The 20,303-nt window shown below is 36.8% G+C and overlaps 3 protein-coding genes and 1 long non-coding RNA gene across 5 annotated transcripts in view; 1 reads left to right on the top strand and 3 right to left on the bottom strand.

Moving 5' to 3' along the window:
- The window catches only part of LOC101898175 (serine/threonine-protein kinase tousled-like 2), a 330,300-nt gene extending 324,262 nt beyond the window's left edge, over positions 1-6,038 (bottom strand). The window contains exon 1 of the mRNA XM_059129801.1: positions 4,773-6,038. Coding sequence (XP_058985784.1) covers positions 4,773-4,844 — 72 coding nt within the window. The 5' untranslated portion in view covers positions 4,845-6,038. The remainder of the gene's footprint in view (positions 1-4,772) is intronic.
- Positions 6,039-7,872: 1,834 nt separating this feature from the next.
- On the bottom strand, positions 7,873-9,301 carry LOC101898001 (S-phase kinase-associated protein 1). The gene is made up of 2 exons (XM_005176082.4): positions 9,142-9,301; positions 7,873-8,866 (listed from the first exon to the last, which is right to left on the bottom strand). The coding sequence occupies exon 2, from the start codon at positions 8,803-8,805 to the stop codon at positions 8,317-8,319; it is 489 nt and encodes a 162-aa protein (XP_005176139.1). The 5' UTR covers positions 8,806-8,866; positions 9,142-9,301; the 3' UTR covers positions 7,873-8,316.
- A 612-nt stretch (positions 9,302-9,913) lies between these two features.
- Positions 9,914-10,393, bottom strand: LOC109613949 (uncharacterized). Its single transcript, XR_002195291.2, has 2 exons — positions 10,215-10,393; positions 9,914-10,152 (listed from the first exon to the last, which is right to left on the bottom strand). It is a non-coding gene; the product is annotated as an uncharacterized LOC109613949 (long non-coding RNA).
- An 835-nt stretch (positions 10,394-11,228) lies between these two features.
- LOC131800345 (histone-lysine N-methyltransferase Suv4-20-like) lies at positions 11,229-18,601 on the top strand. 2 transcript variants are annotated; one of them, XM_059129775.1, is made up of 3 exons: positions 11,229-12,090; positions 13,645-14,212; positions 14,361-18,601. In XM_059129775.1, exons 2-3 carry the CDS (start codon positions 13,658-13,660, stop codon positions 18,309-18,311), a joined length of 4,506 nt encoding a protein of 1,501 aa, XP_058985758.1. In that variant the 5' UTR covers positions 11,229-12,090; positions 13,645-13,657; the 3' UTR covers positions 18,312-18,601. The 2 variants fall into 2 exon arrangements, with proteins under 2 accessions (XP_058985758.1, XP_058985759.1); XM_059129776.1 differs by lacking the exon at positions 11,229-12,090 and adding an exon at positions 13,240-13,363.
- Positions 18,602-20,303: the final 1,702 nt, after the last annotated feature.

Raw genomic sequence — 20,303 nt, 5'->3', positions numbered from 1 at the left:
TCGAACAAAATCAACTAGCATTGGAAATAATCATCATACAACAACAACAACCACATATTCTCCTTACTCTCATTCTCAAATCATACATTTGTTATCCTTTATTCTCACCATTTCTGCCAACCAAACGAGGAGTTTCGTTCGCCGAAACTTCGCCACATTGACAGCGACTTAGTCATGAATTTTGTTGCGGCTGAATGGTGCATTAGCGCGGCATGGTCACCAAGAAAAAAAATGATCAGACTGCAGAATCGTCTTCTTGGGAGACATACTTTGAAAAACTCTAAATATTGTTTCCATCCCCCTCCTCCCCCCTCTATTCGAAGGTATATTTAGGCGGTCATCCATACTGAACTCTTCAATACTGTAAAGTAAGAGCTAAATTCTCTAGGAAAAAGTCGATAAATCTTAATATGCCAATATTATCTTGATTTAATTGGAATTTTTTTGGTAGAAGCGACTAAATAATGCTCGAGTTTAACACCAATTATTTCTACTTTTTCATTGCTATCAATCAAAAATTATGAAATGATTCGATCGGATAGACCCTGTAAAGATACTGAATACAGGACGTTCAACATATCAAACAAGGAGAAACAAGTAAAAAAGCAGTAAGTTCGGCCGTGCCGAACTTTGAATACCATCCACCATTTGGAAAGAATTAGAAAATTTTCAAAAAATAAAATCCATTAATATCGGAAGGTGCCGATATATGGGGGGATATACGATATTGTGGACCTATATAGTCAATTACCTTTCAGGGGTTAAAGTGCTCACAAAGAACTCCTTGAGTGGATTTTCAGACAATACCATTGGAAAATACGGCTAAAATCATCAAAATACCGTATACCGGGGGTACCGTTATATGGGGGATATGCGATACCGTTAACCTATATAGAGAATTCTCAGTCAGCCCCGTTATATGGGGGCTAACGATATCGTAGACCTATACAGATAATTCTCTTCCAAGGGATGAAGTACTCACTATGAACTATTCGTGTGGAATTTCAGACAATTCCATTGAAAAATGTGGCTAAAATCATCAAAATACCGAATATCGGAGTGTTATATGGGGGCTATACGATATCGTGGACCAATATAGATAATTCTCTTCCGAGGCATAAAGTATCTTGTGTGGAATTCCAGACAATTCCATTGAAAAATGTGGCTAACATCATCAAAATGCCGAATATCGGAGGGTTCCGTTATGGGGCCGCTATACGATATCGTGGACCTATATAGATAATTCTCTTTCAAGGGATAAAGTACTCATAAGGAACTTCTTGTGTGGATTTTCAGACCATTCCATTAGAAAATGGTGCTAAAATCATCAAAATGCCGAATATTGGGGGGTGCCGTTATAGGGGCGCTATACGATATCGTGGACCTATATAGATAATTCTCTTCCGAGATATAAAGTACCCACTAAGGACTCCTTGTGTGGAATTTCAGACAATTCCATTGAAAAATGTGGCCAACATCATCAAAATACTGAATATCGGGGGGTACAGTTATATGGGGGCTATACGATATCGTGGACCGATATAGCCCATCTTCGGACTTGACCTGTCTGCAGACAGAGAGATCTGTGCAAAATTTTAGCTTCCTATCTTAATTCGTTTAGACTGTAGCGTGAGTAAAACAGACGGACAGACGGCCGGACAGGACTAAATCGTCTTAGAATTTTACGCTGATGAAGAATATATGTACTTTGTTGGGTCTAAAATAATTATTTCGATGAGTTACAAACGGAATGACGAACTTAATATGCCCTCCATACTATGTATGGTGGAGGGTATAAAATGTAAAAAACATAAGTTCGGCCGGACCGAACTTTTAATAACGTCCACCTTTGGGAAAGAAAAAATATTTATACATAAAAGTATCTGAATGCACGCGTGTTCCACTTTAAATTTCGAGGGTAAATGTGATTAGGATTATCAAAATACCGAGTATCGGTGGGTATCGTTATATGTGCGCTATAGGAAAACGTGGACTTAAATTCTCAATGTTCTGCCACCGGTGCTAGAACCCATTCTGAACTACTAACACCAATTTTTAGACAAATCCCTGGAAAATGTGACAAAAATCACCAAAACAGCGATTATCGAGAGGTATCGTTATATGGGGTCTCTACCAAAACCCTAGAACCCATCATGACCCACAAATGCCAATTTTTAGACAAATCCGTGGAAAAATGTGGCCCAAATCATCAAAATACCGAATTTTGGGAGGTACCGTTATATGAGGGCTACATAAAAACGTGGACGTACAATAATTAGCCACCCGAGCTAGAACCCATTATGAACAAGAAATACCAATTTTTAGACAAATCCAATTTTTAGACAAATTGTGGCACAAATTGCCAAAATACCGAATATCGCGAGGTACCGTTATATGAGGGCTAGATAAAAAAGTGGATCTATACGTACAATGTTTAGCGACCGGAATTAGAACCCACTATAACCTACAAATACCAATTTTTAGACAAATCCGTGGAAAATGTGGCAAAATTCATCAAAAAACCGAATATGGGGAAGTTCCGTTATATGGGGTCTATACCAAAACATGGAACGATATATCTCATTTTCAATACCAATCATCCTAGAGACAATACAAATTGTTCTGCTAATTGTAGAAGCTCTACGTCAAATAATGTAAGCTGTATCGTGATTTCAACAGACAGACTGACATCATTAAATCGACTTAGAATTATGAATATATATACTTTATGGGGTCTACGACGAATATTTAGGGATGTTACAAACAGAATGAAAAAGATTATGTACCCTCCTTTCCAGGGTGAAGGGTATAAAAGTATACACACAATGCCAAGGAAATCCACGAATAAAAATGCAGTAAAAACAACAACCAAATACAAGAAAAAAAGGGACATGGCCAAGGTAAAACAATGACTGACTGAGCTCTACTGCACTGTTGGTTGGATGTATTTATGGCGCTTCCTGGCTAACACTCTGGTACCGATTACGCCCTTCATCAATGCTCCTGCTGCTGACGTTGCTGCTATTCAGCAGTATTGAGTAGAACAACATTGAGACTTACATGAGACTATCATGGTCGGTCTGGGCTGGTTGGTTGGTGGTTTCGTGCAGAGCATGACAGAAAATACGAACATCCTCTGGGTTGAGAGTGTGTTGTGTGCCATGCCGTTGTTGATGATGATGACGGAGTACATAAAATTAACCCAATTCTATTCGTTGCACACTATTTGCTCTGTGGCCCTGTCTGCAGTTTTTTGTTTTGTTTTCCTCTCTGCTGGTGTACATAAATATTTTTTGTTTTATCTGAGGTTGTCCATAATACGGAAATTAATTTAAAAATAATTTTGATGTGGAGGTGTTGAGGGTCAATAGATTTTTATATTTAAAAAATATACATGGAGTGGTGATATATTTTTTTAGGATTCAACCTTGACGCAAATAAAAATTAGTGGATTAATTTAATTTTTTATTGGGTGTGCAATATTTTTATCTATTATTGATCCTAGCAACATCATATTTTAAATACAATTACCCCAAGTGTTTACTCAAAGGAAACAAATACGTTTATCCCTGGAGTATATTCCAAGTAGAAATAATAGTCATAATTATGAACCTTGCCTTAGCATGATGCGACTCACTCGATGGGAGAAGCAATCACTCCTTGGTGAGGACGAAGCGCATAAGGCGCTACGTTTCATTTTACATTTTTGGGACTCTGGAAGTCACCCTTCGCAACTCCTCTGGAAAGAAATCGAATCCCGCATCATTGCGTAAAAACATAGGATCGGCCAATTAGAAGCCTTTGTAAGCAACAAAGATTTCAACATTTAAAAATGAGCGGGGGGTAAATCCATTGAAATTCCAAAAAGTGCAAGAACTTACATCGCAACAGAAAGAAGAGCTAAAGAGTTGCTTCGCTTTGCCGAAAGTGGTGGCCTGCCGAATTTGGTTTTCCCCGATGAGAAAATATTCGTTGTCCAGCAGTTTGTAAACAAACAAAATGATCGTGTTTTCTTGTCAAAGAGGTCAGCTGAAAATGTGCACCTTCGGTTGGCCACCAGTGCCGCCATAACAGCCGATGGTAGCTCTCCGCTTCTTTTAATCGACCGTGTCAGAAAAAATGCCGAATATCACCACGAAAATATTCCTGAGGGTGTATTAAAGCCTAAGACACTCAAAACATTTTGGCCACATACCTTGGACATTCCAACGGGACTCAGCACCATCGCACGCAGCACGCGCTACCCAAGATTGGTTACAAAATGAGGTTCCCCGCTTCATTTCCAGCGCACAACGACCACCAAAATCTCCGGATTGGACTATTGTGTCTGGAGTATTTTCGAAAGCAAGGTTGGCACTAAAAAATACCAAAGTGTCGATCAACTCAAGCAAGCGCTTCGGCGGGAATGGGCCAAAATACTGCAGAGCAACATTCGGGTAGCGTTTCATTGGCCGTTTGAAGGCCATAATTCGTGCCGAAGGTGGGCAATTCGAGTAAATCTAAACTTATTCTAAAATTTGATGCTATTTCCGACATTTTTTGCTTTCATTCAATAAAATTTAAAAAAATGTAAAAATCATGGCGTTTGACTTTGTTGGAGTTTTTTATCTCACCCTGTAGGTATTTTCATTAGCTTTCAAATGATATCTATATTGTATATATCGATATATATCCGGGTAACCGGATCCGTCCGTAACCGTGTACTTTTCGCAATCAGGGTAAACATATAAAACATAATCAGAGAGATTTTACTAATTTAATTTCAAACTCACCCGTGCTCCAATAAATCTTGCTTCCAAAAGCTCCTGCTTTCGTGGGTCCAATGCCGGCTGAAAATGATCCATGATGCGGGAACATTCACTAATCTCAAAGTTCAATGGCAAAATACATAAACTCACAATTGACCAAAATGATCCTACGTCTTTGTTTTTGAAATATTCTTTAAATTATACGAAACCGTTACAAATTTGCTCACACTTTTTGGGGGATTGTCAAAAGAAGATGTGGCAACCTTCGAGAGATTGTCAATTGCTCTGCGCTCTCACACACTTTTTGCCGAAAAATATGTTCTCCCAATTAAATTTGACGTTCAGCAAAAAATGTAAACAAATTAATTTTGCTTTATATCTCTCTTAGCTACTCACTCTTTGCAAAAATGCGATGCGACCACACATTCAAATTAAAATCACTAATATTTTTCATTCAGATTTTTCTTTTTATTGATTTGAAATTCAAATCATTTCTGATTTATTTTATTTTTTAAATACATTTCCCGCACTTAGTTAATTAAACACTTGTTGTGTTTTTGTCAAAGCAGAGGAGACAAATTCATTTTCACTTTTAATGACTCCAATTGTTTTTTTTTTTTCTTTCTTTCTTTCTCTCACACGCACTTTGATCAAATGGAAAAATAATTAAGTGTTTGCAAATAATTCACTAATCCAATAGCAAAAGTTCACACGCACGCACACGTCCAAAAGTTTTTTTGGCTATTCTTAAGTACAAATTAAATGCCTCCACCACTTATCATTTTGGAGGTTTGTTTGTTGCTGGTGCCGCAAACTATGGCAATAACACAACTGTTGGACCACCTTTGATTTGATGCAATGGCCAATGATTTGATGGTCTGATTTGTATTTGCTTCTTGCTGTCACTAAATTAACTTTTTAACTATTTACAATTGTCATTTAAAGTAAAATGAATATTTCTCAATTCATGTCGTTTTCTATTGATTGTTCTTTTTTCGTAGTCATTTATTGTTAGGGCCCATTTATTTATTCTGCATGCTTTGCCAAGATAACTTTTCCTTCGTACTTGTTTTGGCATGCAAATATGGCGACATGTACACGCGCTTTTTTGCCAAAACTTTTATGCAAAACTTCTTTAGCTTCTTCTTTAGTTGTGCCTTATTTTATTTTGTCATTTCGAAATCGAAAAAGCAGCATTTGTTAGCAAACTTTGTACAAAATACTATTTTGTTTACTTTCGCACAGTTATTTGCACGATGAGACAACACGATGTTGTTAATTAACTGAAATTTTAATTAAAAGTTCTCTCTCGTTTTGGAAACTTTGACACATGCCGCCATGTGGCCAGATGAATGAGCGAATAATCGGAAAATAGAAAGCAAGTTGCCAGATTGTAGGTATACGTCAGTAATAGGCATGTTTTATTGTAGAGTAAATACAATTAGAACAGAAATATATTTATTCTATGTAGGGTATATCAGTTTTGTCATTCCGTTTTTTTAACTCCTCGAAATATTCATGATAGATCCTACAAAGTACAGGGTGAGATGAAAAAATGCAGTTCATTATATTGTTTACAAGCGTACAAAAGCATTTTGGTGAGAATTTTCCAGAAAAAAGTTATTCGTGATGGAATTCAAGCGTGATAGTGTGATTTCTTCATATTTGGCTGGAAAACCGCAAGTGGTTATCATTAGAGCACTCCAGCATTTAAATGTGAACAAATCTTTTTTGTCTCGTAATTTCGCTCGTTACCGTGATACTGGTAGCGTAACCCGACGTCAAAGAAGTGGACGGAAGAAAACAGCAACATCAGCAGAAATGGATCGAAAAGTAAAGAAGCGACTTAATGGAAACCCGCGTCGCAGTGGCCGAAAAATGGCTCGTGAGCTGAACATATCGCAATATTCTTTTTCGCAAATATTGAAAAAGCTTACCCCGAGCCATTGAAATTACGAAAAGTGCAAGAACTTACACCGCAACAGGAAGAAAATAGACTCAAAAGTGCTAAAGAGTTGCCGAAAGTGGCGAACTGCCAAATTTGGTTTTCTCCGATGAGAAAATATTCGTTATCCAGCAGTTTATAAACAAACAAAATGATCGTGTTTACTTACCGAAAAGGTCAGCTCAAAATGTGCACCTTCGGTTGGCCACCAGAACTCAAGCGCCGGTTTGCTGATGGTTTGGACCGCCATAACAGCCGATGGTCGCTCTCCAGTCGTATTAATCGACCGTGGCATCAGAGTAAATGCCGAATATTATCGCGAAAATATTCTGTATCGCACTCAGCACGCGCCACCAAAGAATGGTTACAAACTGAGGTTCCTCGCTTCATTTCCAGCGCGCAATGGCCACCAAAATCTCCGGATACCAATCCGTTGGACTATTGTGTCTGGAGTATTTTGGAAAGCAAGGTTTGCACTAAAAAATACCAAAGTGTCGATCACCTCAAGCAAGCGCTTCGCTGGGAATGGTCCAAAATACCGCAGAGCAACACTCGGGCAGCGTGTGACGGTTTCATTGGCCATTTGAAGGCTATAATTCGTGCCAAAGGTGACCAATTCGAACAAATCTAAACTTATTCTAAAATTTGATGCTATTTCCGATATATTTGCTTTCATCCAATAAAATTTAAAAAAAAAAAAAATAAAAATTATGGCGTTTGGCTTTGTTGCAGTTTTTTAACTCACCCTGTATATAAAGTCTGAATCAGCGTAAAATTCTAAAACGATTTAGCGACGTCCGTCTGTCTGTTGTAATCACGCCACTTTTCGAAAGAATTGATATACAATTCTACAATTTTGCATACATGTGTATTTTCGCAGTAGGCAGGTTAAGTTCGTAAATTGGCAATGTCGGTCCACGTTTTCGTATAGGCCCCATATAACGGTACCTTTTGATATTCGGTATTTTGATGATTTTAACATCATTCTCCCTATTTGTTACAAATTTCGTATTCGAAATTTGAAATGGGTCCATTTATTTCTTTTATTTATAAGTTGAAGAATTATGGTCCAACCACTAGAACATAAACCACACGAAACTGTGACTTTTTCTGGATGCTTTGGTTGCTATTGCAATGCTTCTGGCAATTGTCCAATAAATTAACAAAAAAGGCAAGCAATTTAAAAATGAATACATATTTATTTAAAAATCGAATTCCTTAGTTAATAGTTATAATGAAGCAAATATCATAATTCAAAAGTTCTCCGTTAATTATTTTTGTTAGTTTTGGATTTCATAAAGAATTACTTAAACATTAAGATAACATGTAAGTTAAGAAGACCAAATCCTTTATTTATTAGCATGAAGATCATGTTCTACCTTATAAGGGATGCGGACTTCGTGTGCTATCCACGCTTTCTTAACATTGGCGTTCAATTGAATGGTGTATATACTAATGTATATGAGTGTTTTCTTCGTTTGTGACAAGTGTGTAGAGTAAAAAAACAAAAAAATTCATATATTAAGACATAGCTTCTTAGGTATTTAATAATTAGTAGTTACATATGTTTAGCTTTTAATTGCATTCATAAAAACTAAGTCGAACGCAGCTCGCATAAACTGATTACTTCTCTTCACACCATTCGTTCTCCTTACGCACTTGTTCTTCTTCGGCTGGTGTAAAATCATTTTTGATATTAAATGTTTTTCGTATTTCTTCTGGTGTCTTGCCCTTGATCATGTTAGCCACAGTTTTACATGTAACATCTAGGAGTCCTTTAATATCTAGATAATTGGCGGCCAAGATCAATTCGAATAGTGTGCCTTGATCCACCTTAAGAAAATCAGCGTCCCAAGAGGAAATGTCATCTGTACGCTTCTCTTTGTTTTCATCATCTTCTGGTGGTTGGGGGTCGTCTTTGTGGTAATTGGCCCAGTGTAGAACCTTACGCAAAATGGCCGAATTTACATTGGGAAGAGGCACAACGGCATTATCACCATCCTCCATTCCACAATCTTCTAACATGGTTTTTATGGTTCCGGAACATTTTGCAATTTGTACGTCGGTGTCGAATATTTCATCGTCAGACGATTGCAATTTAATGTTTGGCATTTTAAGTGTGTAGCTTGGTAAGTGCAATTGGGCAATTGGTGTTAAGGGGATCACACAAGTTCTGAAAAAGAAGAAAAAAAAAAATAAATTGACTCACAACTCGTTTAGCTTTGTTGTTACAAATTGCGGTTAAAATAGATCTTATTTATACCCATATATTGAACAATATGTCGTGAATGTTGTTGTTTTTGTGTATTTTTACCTCAACCAAACCGATTTTTTTCTTTTACACAAACGGCGAATTCATTTTTTTCCCAGGCCACAGAAAATCTTTCAATATATTAGAATATTCTGGACAGAAATAATAACATCTACTCGATCAATTTAATCACTTACCTTGTGTTTTCAAAAGACTTTGTGCTGTATATAAAGAGAATTTACAATAAAATTGATATATTCCTCTAAATTAAAATTTATTCACTGAAAATTTCCGTGAATATTTTTCCTTTGTCAAATCGTTGAATTGGTGTTAGAGAGGTCAATGCCAATAATGCTTTGTCAACGCCGTTATAAAACTTATTTTGCCGTATAATTCGCCGCAGTTTTTGTTGAGGTGCAGTGGCATAGTGGTGCCTTAATTTAAAACGTATGACAGGAGAGAAATTTTGTTTTGGCAAGGATAAAGAATACTTGAGATAATCAAGATACAAACGTTTACGTTTTTTACTGTTAAATTTTAATATTAAGGTAATTATATTATATAACATCAATCTATTTAATGTTTTTTATATATAGACGTCTCATAGAAAATGTTCACGAAAGAAATTGTGGAAAAGGGTTGATTCGAATAACTACACTCTGCGCCACTTTACTAATTATTATGCGATGTGGGAAAATGATGCAGAATTGCTATTGCGATTTTTGGCTTATTAGTAACGCAGATATGTTCTTTGTTATCCATTGTGGTGAGAAAGTAAATTATGTGGCTATTGGGTATCAGTAGCTGCCACACCAAAAATGTTCTCGTTATAACCGGGTCCTAAATTTTGATTCTATGTCTCCCTGGAACAAACTTTTTAGGAAGTTTTCGATTTTTTACGACTGACAGCCTTGATTAGTCCATGGATCACACAACTCTGCATAGACGGTCATAAATTATCTATAGGACTTGTAAACCAATCGTGAGTTTATTTAACTATGAAAATCTGTCGACAGCAGATAGTTATATTTATCTTAAATTATCAAAAAGCCACAGTACATGCATTGTAAGGCCAAAATGCAGCATGAACTCCAAATATATTTGAAATGTTGTATTGACGTAATAACCAAAATCCACAGAAAATTAACATCAAGAGGATGCTAAGGACAAACAAAAGAATTTGATAGAGCCATGACATTCGCTTGAACCTAAAGTTTATAGAATTTTGTTAAGAAATAAAAATTTAGAAATAATTGAAATAAATGCGTACCACATTATTCTTTCCTCAACTAGTGCTATGCGAGATGTATGCTTACATTGGCACGCAATACCGTTTGCAGCATTAATTAAGTCGTATTTTTGTTTTTCTTTGAATTATTGAAAGTACCAAAAATTTCGGTTTTTACTTCTTCAATAATATCAGCCATCCGAAGTAATTTACTGCCGACAAATTTCTTTTTTGAAAATTAAGAAATTATTAGATGACAAGAAAGTAAATGGTAAAATAGCGTACAGGTGTCGCTCTACAAATTGTAAAAGGTAGTATGGAGCAATAAGTAAGGTACATGCATAAATTACACCAACTACAAATTTTATAAGAACTAAAGTCACATTTAAAGTAGAAATAGCAGAATGAACGCGTTTAAAATTGTGAAACATTATTTTATATTGATAACATCTAATAGGAAAACAAATTTTAAGGAAAAATAAGTAAATTTGCTTTAATAATAAAACTATAGAAGAGAAGAACATGAAAATATGTGAGCGACAAAGAAATAACATTTAAAATTTTGTAAATGCAGGATACATAACAAAACGATAAATTATGATGTTTATTAGAGTGTCGGGTTAACCCTTGTTATTTGGATTTACTTGGTTGAAGCGACAATTTTAATCCACTGAATAATAAAATGTATACATATCCAAAGTATTCTCATGGGGGCATTGATATGTCAAAAGTTTTAAAAAGATTTTTCAAAAATAAGTAGAATTTTTATATATTTTCTTATACGACGTCAATCGGAGGTTGTTATGACATGAATTTTTCAAGAATTTCATTCAAAATTTTCAATTTTAATATTGGTTAGGCAGTTCATTAGCCCAGCAGCTGTGTCGATGGAATACCTGTATTCTTCAACCATGAGTGTTCCTTAAAATCTTCCAGTTGATTTGTGTTTCAATTGGCTTGTTTTTTCTAAACGCAGTGTAATAGGAATTTGTCATTTTCTTCAGTACCGTCTTCCCATAATTTTTAAACGCCGTTAAAGTAAAGCAATCGCTTGCCTCGGACCTCTTGCTCATAGTTCTTGCAAAAAGCTGAAATGTGTGTGTAGCCAATCGACTGAAGAAAATCTAACTAAATTGTCATTGATTAGTGAATTTAACCGTGCAAAGTTTTAATTTAACCGGATTTTTAATAATAAAGCCATACAATGGATGTCTAGAAAATTGTCGGAACTAATATTTAGCGAGAAAACGCATGAGCAAGGAAGAAAATCGCCGAGAAAATATAGTAACGCAACTTCTTGCACGCCACAGTCTGACGACACAAGAAGAAGAAGAAGTAGGCAGCCAGACAGAAGTATACCCGGACAGACAAAGCGACCGACATAGTACGGCAGCGACGTCGACGCCATTGGATAAGGCGTTGAGGCGGGCATCAATTGGTCATAACCCCATCGACAGTCGCAAAACTGCGACGCCGTTGTCAGTTTTGGAAGAGAATTCGCTCGGAAAAGCAGAACGGCAGAATATTTTTTGTTTCTGATTCTGGCAGAAGGATTTTTTTCATCTAAGCCAAAGACTTATTTGGTTTGACTTATTTTCTTTGTGTCTGTTGAGACGGGCGACGGAAACGAAACAACACAGCTAGGGAGCCAGATAACACGGAAAACTGCAATAACTTCACAAAATGAAGCCAAAATAAAACACCATAGCTTATTTGTTACAATGGAGACTGCAAACAGAATCGGAACTATGGAAAATTGAAGAAATGTATACATAAATGCAGAAAAGGTCTGAGAAAAAACCTATCAAGCGAACAAGAGCAACAGCAAAAACAACAATAGCAATCAAGAGAGCAAGTTTGATTGTTAACAACTAGCAGAACGTAACGCTTAAAGCTGTTGGGATATATTTGATAAAAGGTAAATAGACTTGTGTCCCTACGCTAAATTTGGTTAAAACCAAGCTTAAAGGAACATATCCTAGAAAAAGAAGTCGAACCGACGCCGCCATTTTCATATGTATTTAATGAGCGTACGTTCTTTTTCGTGCAATCGTGTTTTTTTTTTTTTACTTTTTTCGAATTCGTCTCAACATAAAGAATCCATACAAAACGATGGACATATACGGTATTTTTCGTGTGTTAGAAAGAGACAACCAGTGTGTACCTGTGTATGAGTTCTTTCGTATTTTGTTGATTTTTAGGGTTTTTCTTTGTTCATATGTTTCTCTTCGTTCGGTTACATCTTTTTTTTCTTAACGTTCTTTCTTTGTGTGTTTTATTTTACGTGAGTGATTAGAGACAACTTTAATACAAATTTCGAAAGAAAATGTTTGTCAAGTTAATGTAAATGAAGATAAAATGAGATAAAAACAAATATTGGCCAATTATTTTTTTGTGGTTGTAAACATGTCGAGTTGAGTTAGTGGAATCGTTGCTGTATCGTGAATGTCAGCTGATTGAAATAATCAACAGTAGAAACAAGTGAGAATGAGCCTAATTAAGCTTTTATCTTAATATTTGATGTTTTACTTTATTGTCGGTCGAAGATTTTTGTGTGATTTATTATTTACCGATTAATAATACGTTTACAGTTTACGGTATTACGGATTTAAATTGCCAATTACATTGAATATATGTTAAATTAACCCTCATAAAGTACATTATCCGGCGTAAAGCTCTTATGTAGAAGTATTTTTTTAAGTTAATCAATTTCGGTGTCAAGTAAATTACGACAACGTAACGGTTACATATGTCTAATCGGTCCAATGTTGGGCTTTTGCATTGCGTATGTGTTTTCTTGTATGCCTTTTACATTGTCCATCTCTCATGTACACACAAAAAAGAAGTGGAGTGTGAAGTCAATCAATAATTTTTGTATCTACTTTTAAAAAGCAAGAGTGAAAAGACATTTAGAAAAAAAAAAAAAAAAAAAAATATGGGGAAAAACCATGGATGTTCTAAAACATTGTGAAACAAAGTTATGATAGTGAAAAATGTGGTTTCCTTAAAATTATTATGATATTTCGGTTTATTATACGTATATCTGTATTTTCTCCATTATCTTCATAACCTGGGTTAATTTGTTTCTATTGCTTTTACGCATCGTTCTCCTTAACAGCTGGTCACGTCGTCTGGCTACTGCCAGCTGTTTTTGTTAAAGGGGGTGTTCAGTTAGTTATATTACGTGTAAGGTACGTTCAGTCGCCGTTTTAGGATATTAAGCACGTTCAGTGCAATAAAGTTAAAAAAATTTAAGTTCGCATGCTAGAATATCAACAGTTGGGATGATAAAACAAGACAACAGGAAAAGTGAATGATTTTGTTAGGACATATTTCCCCTTATCATTATTTATCGGATGTAAAGTAAATGAAATCAAAATGAGTGTTAATAATGAAAGATAAACTGCTTCTCTTAATATTTGACTTGGTAAAGATTAAAAATTTTAAATTAATCTTTCTATTTCCTTTTCAGACTGTAGTACAGAATGGTTGTTGGTTCACATCACAGCCGTCGTAGTGAAACTGCAACAAAATACGCCAACTCAACTGCGGCTGCTACTGCCACTGCCGGCATTAATTTAACCACATTGAGCAGTGCCATTGTTGCAACCAACAACAAAACACATTCAATGTCTGCAAATGGTCATTACAGTTCCACCAGCAACAATCATGGCCATACAAATCATCATAGCAATGGCAACAATGGTTATCACTTGCCGCTTAGTGGCATTAATGGGTCCACACATAGTATTGTATCTCGACTCTCACAATCCACCGGCATGACTCCCAAGGAGTTGTCCGAAAATGATGATTTAGCTACATCGTTAATATTGGATCCGCATTTGGGCTTTCAGACGCACAAAATGAATATACGTTATCGTCCCTTGAAGGTTGATACAGCCCAACTGAAATCGATTGTCGATGAATTTATACAAACACAAAATTACGAAGTGGCTGTAAAGAAGATTTTCAGTGGTCCATGGTTACCGCGTAGTTTTCGTAATAAAAATAAAATGGCGATTAAAAAATTGCATGATCATGTAAGTGAAGATAATAATTTGGAACGATATTGAAGCGGTTTATACACAACTTCAAGTTTTGTAAATTAAACACTTTTTGTGTATAAAATGCTTAATGTTTTCTTGAAACTGGACACAACGGATAAAACATTTTATTTTATAATTTCAGATTATTCGCTATTTACGAGTGTTTGATAAAGATAGTGGTTTTGTTATAGAAGCCTGTTATCGTTACTCCCTGGAAGGACAAAAGGGGGCAAAAATATGTGCCACAAAACGTTGGCAAAAAAATGATAAGATCGAATGCCTTGTCGGTTGTATAGCTGAGCTAACGGAAGCCGAAGAGGCTGCCCTCTTGCATACCGGAAAAAATGATTTCTCCGTCATGTACAGTTGTCGTAAGAACTGTGCCCAATTATGGCTGGGACCTGCAGCCTATATTAATCACGATTGTCGTGCCAATTGCAAGTTCGTGGCAACTGGCCGTGACACGGCTTGTGTAAAAGTGTTGCGTGACATTGAAGTTGGCGAGGAGATCACTTGTTTCTACGGCGAAGACTTTTTCGGCGATGCAAATTGTTATTGTGAGTGTGAAACCTGCGAACGTAGAGGAACAGGCGCATTTGCGGGCAAAAATGGCAATAGCCAATTGGGTGTTGATTCTGCGCTGGCGCTGGGTTTAAATGGAGCTTGCGTTGTGGGTGATGCTAACGCCAGCGGTGGATATCGTTTGCGGGAAACCGATAATCGTATAAATCGAATAAAAAGTAGAGCCAACTCAACCAACTCTACAAATACCGAACTCACAAATGGAGCATTAAGTGATAGCAATGCTTCGGGGAATATTGTTGGTAACTGCAACAATAGCTTGGGTAAACATGGGGATGTAAGCTCCGACACGGCTTTGAACAAAAATAACAATGTGGTTGTAACACCCTTAACAATGGTGGAATTGCGACAAAAAGGCATGACCAAATATGATGCTGAGATGATAATGGCCGCCAATGGCATGAAACATCGTCATATACCTTCGGCCCATAATGTGAATAATATGCAGAATCATCAGCAAACCAACCAATCGGAGAATACAGAAAATGTAACGGCGACACAGCAAAGTAAACCTGCAGAAGCAAATCTACCACGTGTTGGTGGATATAGGGAGACATTAAGAAAATCTGCACGAGTGAATAGTACAAGCAGTACAATATCATCTGGGTCAACGGAGGATTTTGCAAGTTTGGGAAATACCACTGCTGCACGGGGGACATCATCAAAGCCAGGAACAGCCGATGAACCCAAAAGTAGTGCTGCTACAACCACCAGAAGAAATCTTAGAAGAACGGCGGCAACAGTTGCGGTAGCAAATATAGCGAATACGAATGTGGCAAAAACGACACAACAAACATCTGCGCGAGGTCAGGTGTCGGTCAGTTATGCTCAAACCACAACAAAAACGACACGGCAAACACGTTCAACTGCCGCTGCAGCTGTGGGCAATTCATCTAATTCATCGGAAAATTTGGCAGTGGAAGATACAGTCATACTAATCTCAGAATCTGAAGCTGAACAGACAGATGATATGGAAACTCCAATAGCACGATGTTCTTCCGCCATAGTTCAGAAGGGAATGGTAATAGATACATTAAAAAAGGTATCAAAACATGAAGAAAATCATTTGGAGCCTGGTTTGCATTCCGACGAAAACATATTGGGAAAAAAGCAGCCGCTACCACAAAGGCGTTTGACGCGTAATGGTGCCGTTTTACATAACACAACGACATCCCGAGTCTTAAGGCACCATCATCATCACCAACATCAGGACACAGCGACCGCCACCACCATGGAAAGCGAGTCCACCAATATCACTTCATCAGCAACAGCGGAAGAAACCCATTCAAATCTTTCAAAAGCTCACACGAACAGTAATGTGGCCAACAATAATCATAAAATGTATAACCATAATAACCATGTACATCATCATCATCATCACCACTCACATCATAAACAGAAACAGTACCATCATCAGCATCATTTGGATAATAATAATGTCAAAAGTAGCGAAACTGCAACAAATTTCGAACAAACTATTCCAAAGGGTGAGACTAGGAACATTAGCAACAGTAGCAGTAGTAGTAATGGTAGTAATTGTAGAACTCAAACGATCAACGACATTGTCGATGACGACGATCATAGTGTTGTTGTGGTGGAGAACCATACAAAGGAGCAGGTCGATGTAATTATGATTGAGGACAAAAACAGAGAAGAAATTAAACAACAGATCAGCACTCGGGAAAATTGTGTGGACAATAAACTTCGGGCAAATAATGCGCAAAATAGTAGTCCAAGTTTTAAAAAGAATTTGATAGATTCATTCGAAGAAGTTGCCAAAGGCAATGATTACACATTTGTTGGTAATAGTAGTAGTTTTTGTAGTAATAACAGTAGTACTGAAAATAGTCTTAGACATTCTCAAAAAGTCCATGCGGCGGCCGTTGTTGCTGAACAAAACGAAACTGAACAGGAGGTGCCGCTGTGTCAACGTTTAAGGCGTCACGTGGTGACACGCCGTACCAGTTCGTCTAATCAAGAGACTGTGATAACAGATACTCACCACCCTCATGTAGGTGGTGGTGGCACACGTAAACGCAAGCATTCTGAAAGTATCTGTGAGTTACCAAATGTCGTCGATTTTACTGCTACAAGTTCAACTCCACTGCCATTGGCAAATGTTAGTGCAATAGGTGGTGGTGGTGTGGAAATTAATGCTGGCTCAACGGTGGAACCTTTACTAAAGACACCCGAAAGACGGTTGAAATTAACTTTACGCATGAAACGGTCGCCCATTCTCGATGAGGTAATTGAATCTGGCACCAGTTTAAGTGATGAAAGTAGCAGTGTTACCGGTGGCTCATCAACATGTAGCCGATCCTCTTCCGAGCCGGTAGAATATGAAATTTTGCGTATGGAAGGCATAACAGAAAATGGCCTAGATTTTGATGAGAAAGATGTTAGAGGAACTGGTGGCACTACACATAATAAACGAAAGAAACGACATAAATCCAAAGATCATCATCATCGACGACATCATCACAGGCGTAATCTCTCGTCGATCGAAGAGCTGGAACAGCATATGGAGCGAATAGTAGAATCCAAAGAAACCACTCCCCCGCCTTCAGCAGCAGTGCCAGTTGGTGGACTTACATCGAATACAAACAATCAAATGACACCTCAAAAGAAACGTCTACGTTTGATATTTGGCAATGAGACCCATACTATAGACATTCCACCAACTTCAACAGCAAATGCCAATAGCTTTTTGGATGATTCGTTGAATGAATCTTCCTCTGTCAACACTTCTACCAATAATACCACAATGCACAGCTCCTCGGGGGAGTCTTCAATTGTGAATTTGTCGTTGACGTCTTCCACGGAAGCTGCTGCATCTTCTGTTGCTTCACCACCTGCCTCGCTATCAATTTCAAATTCCTCCTTTGCCTCAAACTGCAGTGCAGTTGCCGCAGTTGGTACATATGGCAGCAGTAGTACCACTGCTGCTGCTGCTGGGGGTATTTTTTCTTTGGATGAACCTGCCAAAGAACCTTTAAATCTTTCCCTGGGAGCTTCTCCCAAACACAAATTGTCATCAACAACTTTGCATGGTAGTCAAACGTCGGCTCTAACATTTCCCAGCAATTTGGATAGTATTTCGAATGCTCCTAGTATCATCCCACACTCCCTAGTTCCTCCACTATCCTCCACCACACAATCATCATCATCATCCACAAGTTCGTCATCGACAGCGTCGTCGTCTATTTTTTTCTCACAAGCCATACCCAAACATACATTTGGCTCCTGTGCGCTCATTGCGCCCTCATTTGCCCGTAATCTGGTTAACAACAATGTAACCATTACAGCTGCCAATATGTCTCCGTTACGTTTGTTAAGTAATAACCAAACAACAGCAACAACAACAAATAGTAATAGTAGTAATTGTAGTAACCATAACATCCATACTGCCTCATCTTTACCTTTAAGCCTTACAGCTACGGTTACCACCACAAATACAAATGCAAATGCGTCAACAACTAAGAAAAGTACTGATCTCTTAACTCCTCATTGACCTTTAATAAAACAAAGCGAAAAACTATTTGCATAGTATTAAAAAATATGTAAATATTAAAGAAAGTAAATATTAAAAAAAAAAATATTTAACTATAAATAATTATGAAAAAAAAACTAAGAAAAAACGAGAGAGAGAAAAAAACACCTCCGCCCTTTCCAAAAAAAGTAAAATTTTGGAAACAAAAAAAAAATCATCTAACATCATAGAATCGCAAACCCTTTGGGATTTTAAGAGTAATGTGTGAATGTTATAATTCTAAGAGAATATGTTTTCTTTTTTTTCTAAAATCAAACAACATAGCTAGCATGTAATGTTCTCAATAAGTTCAAAGTTATTTGTTGTTGTAAAGAAGAAAAAAAAAACAAACAAGCAAGATTTTAAAGGTTAAGGCATTTTAGCAAATTCCCTCACATTTGTCCTCCTCAAAACCCCATCCCTCAGTTTTTTTTTTTTTTTTTGATAAATTTTTATTTTTATTTTTTAGGAAAATATGTTAGTGCCAAAGTGTTCGATTGCAAACATTTTGTTTTGTTGCCATCGTTCGACTTTTCGAAAATAATTTATTGGTTTTAATTTCTTTTTTTTTTATTTTTTAATTTGGTTTTTATCTATATTTTATTTTTTATTACAATCCTTATCATTTACTTAATTGTGATCCATATTGCTTAGTTTTATAGTTTAGATTTAATACAACAATAGGCTGTAAGTTATTCATATTTTGTCCATCAAAATGGTTTAATTTTTTTTACTTATATCAATTAAGTAAAATTTTTAGTAAAATACACACACCCAATCATTTATATTTAAAAGAAAAATGGTTTACGTTTTTTTGTTTTGTTTACTTTGTTTATAATTTTTGTACTTGTACATCTGTGAGAGAAAGGTGGTAACACCTCTGTAAATTCGTCGGAGACCCCACAGACTATAAATGTCTGTCGGTCGAGACAAGATACAGGCCATATTATTAAATGCCGATCTTTAAAATTTGGCACAACAATTTGTATATCGTCTAGGATGGTTGGTAAATCGGTCCACGTTCCTAACTGCATTCTCCAAGCGATCTAACTTTGCAGTGTGAAGCGGAACAATCGTTCGAATATTGAGATAAACAGATACTTTTATTTACAGGGTGATAATTTTTAAATTTTATTAAATGAAAGCAAAAAATGTCGGAAATATCATCAAATTTTAGAATAAGTTTAGATTTGTTCGAATTGGTCACCTTTGGCACGAATTATGGCCTTCAAACGGCCAATTAAACCGTTACACGCTGCCTGAATGTTGCTATGCGGTATTTTGGCCCATTCCCGGCGAAGCGCTTGACACTTTGATATTTTTTTAGTGTCAACCTTGCTTTCCAAAATACTCTAGAAACAATAGTCCAACGGATTGGCCAAATGTATGCGTGCCCAAGGCTTTAATACACCCTCCGGAATATTTTCGCGATAATATTCGGCATTTATTCCGATGCCACGGTCGAGCCATTACCATGGCTCTTTGGAAAGTAAACACGATCATTTTATTTGTTTAAACCAAAACCAAATTCGGAAGTTCACCACTTTCGGCCATGTCTATTTTCTTTCTGTTGCGTTGTAAGTTTTTGCACTTTTTGGAATTTCAATGGCCTTACCCCGAGCTCATTTTTCAATATTTGCCGAATGGAATATTGCGATATGTTCAGCTCACGAGCCATTTTTCGGGCACTGCCACGCGGTTTTCGATCAAGTCGCTTCTTTACTTTTCGAACAGTTTCTGCTGATGTTGTTGTTTTCTTCCACTTCCTTGACATTGAACTACGCTACCAGTATCACGGTAACGAGCGATGGTACGAGACACAAAAGATTTATTCACTTGTGAACCGTCGATTTGATGGACAAGCAAAACTAAAGTTTTTCATACTCTCGGTATCACAAGTGTCAGGTCACAGATATTTCACATTCCATTACTAAACTTTCGGAGAAAACAATACAAACATGTGGAAACATTTTG

The sequence above is a fragment of the Musca domestica genome, unplaced genomic scaffold (assembly GCF_030504385.1).
Source record: "Musca domestica strain aabys unplaced genomic scaffold, Musca_domestica.polishedcontigs.V.1.1 69, whole genome shotgun sequence".
In the NCBI taxonomy this organism is placed as follows: Eukaryota; Metazoa; Arthropoda; class Insecta; order Diptera; family Muscidae; genus Musca; species Musca domestica.
Note: the sequence above shows the minus strand (reverse complement) of the source record. Positions and strands in the feature narration are given on the sequence as shown.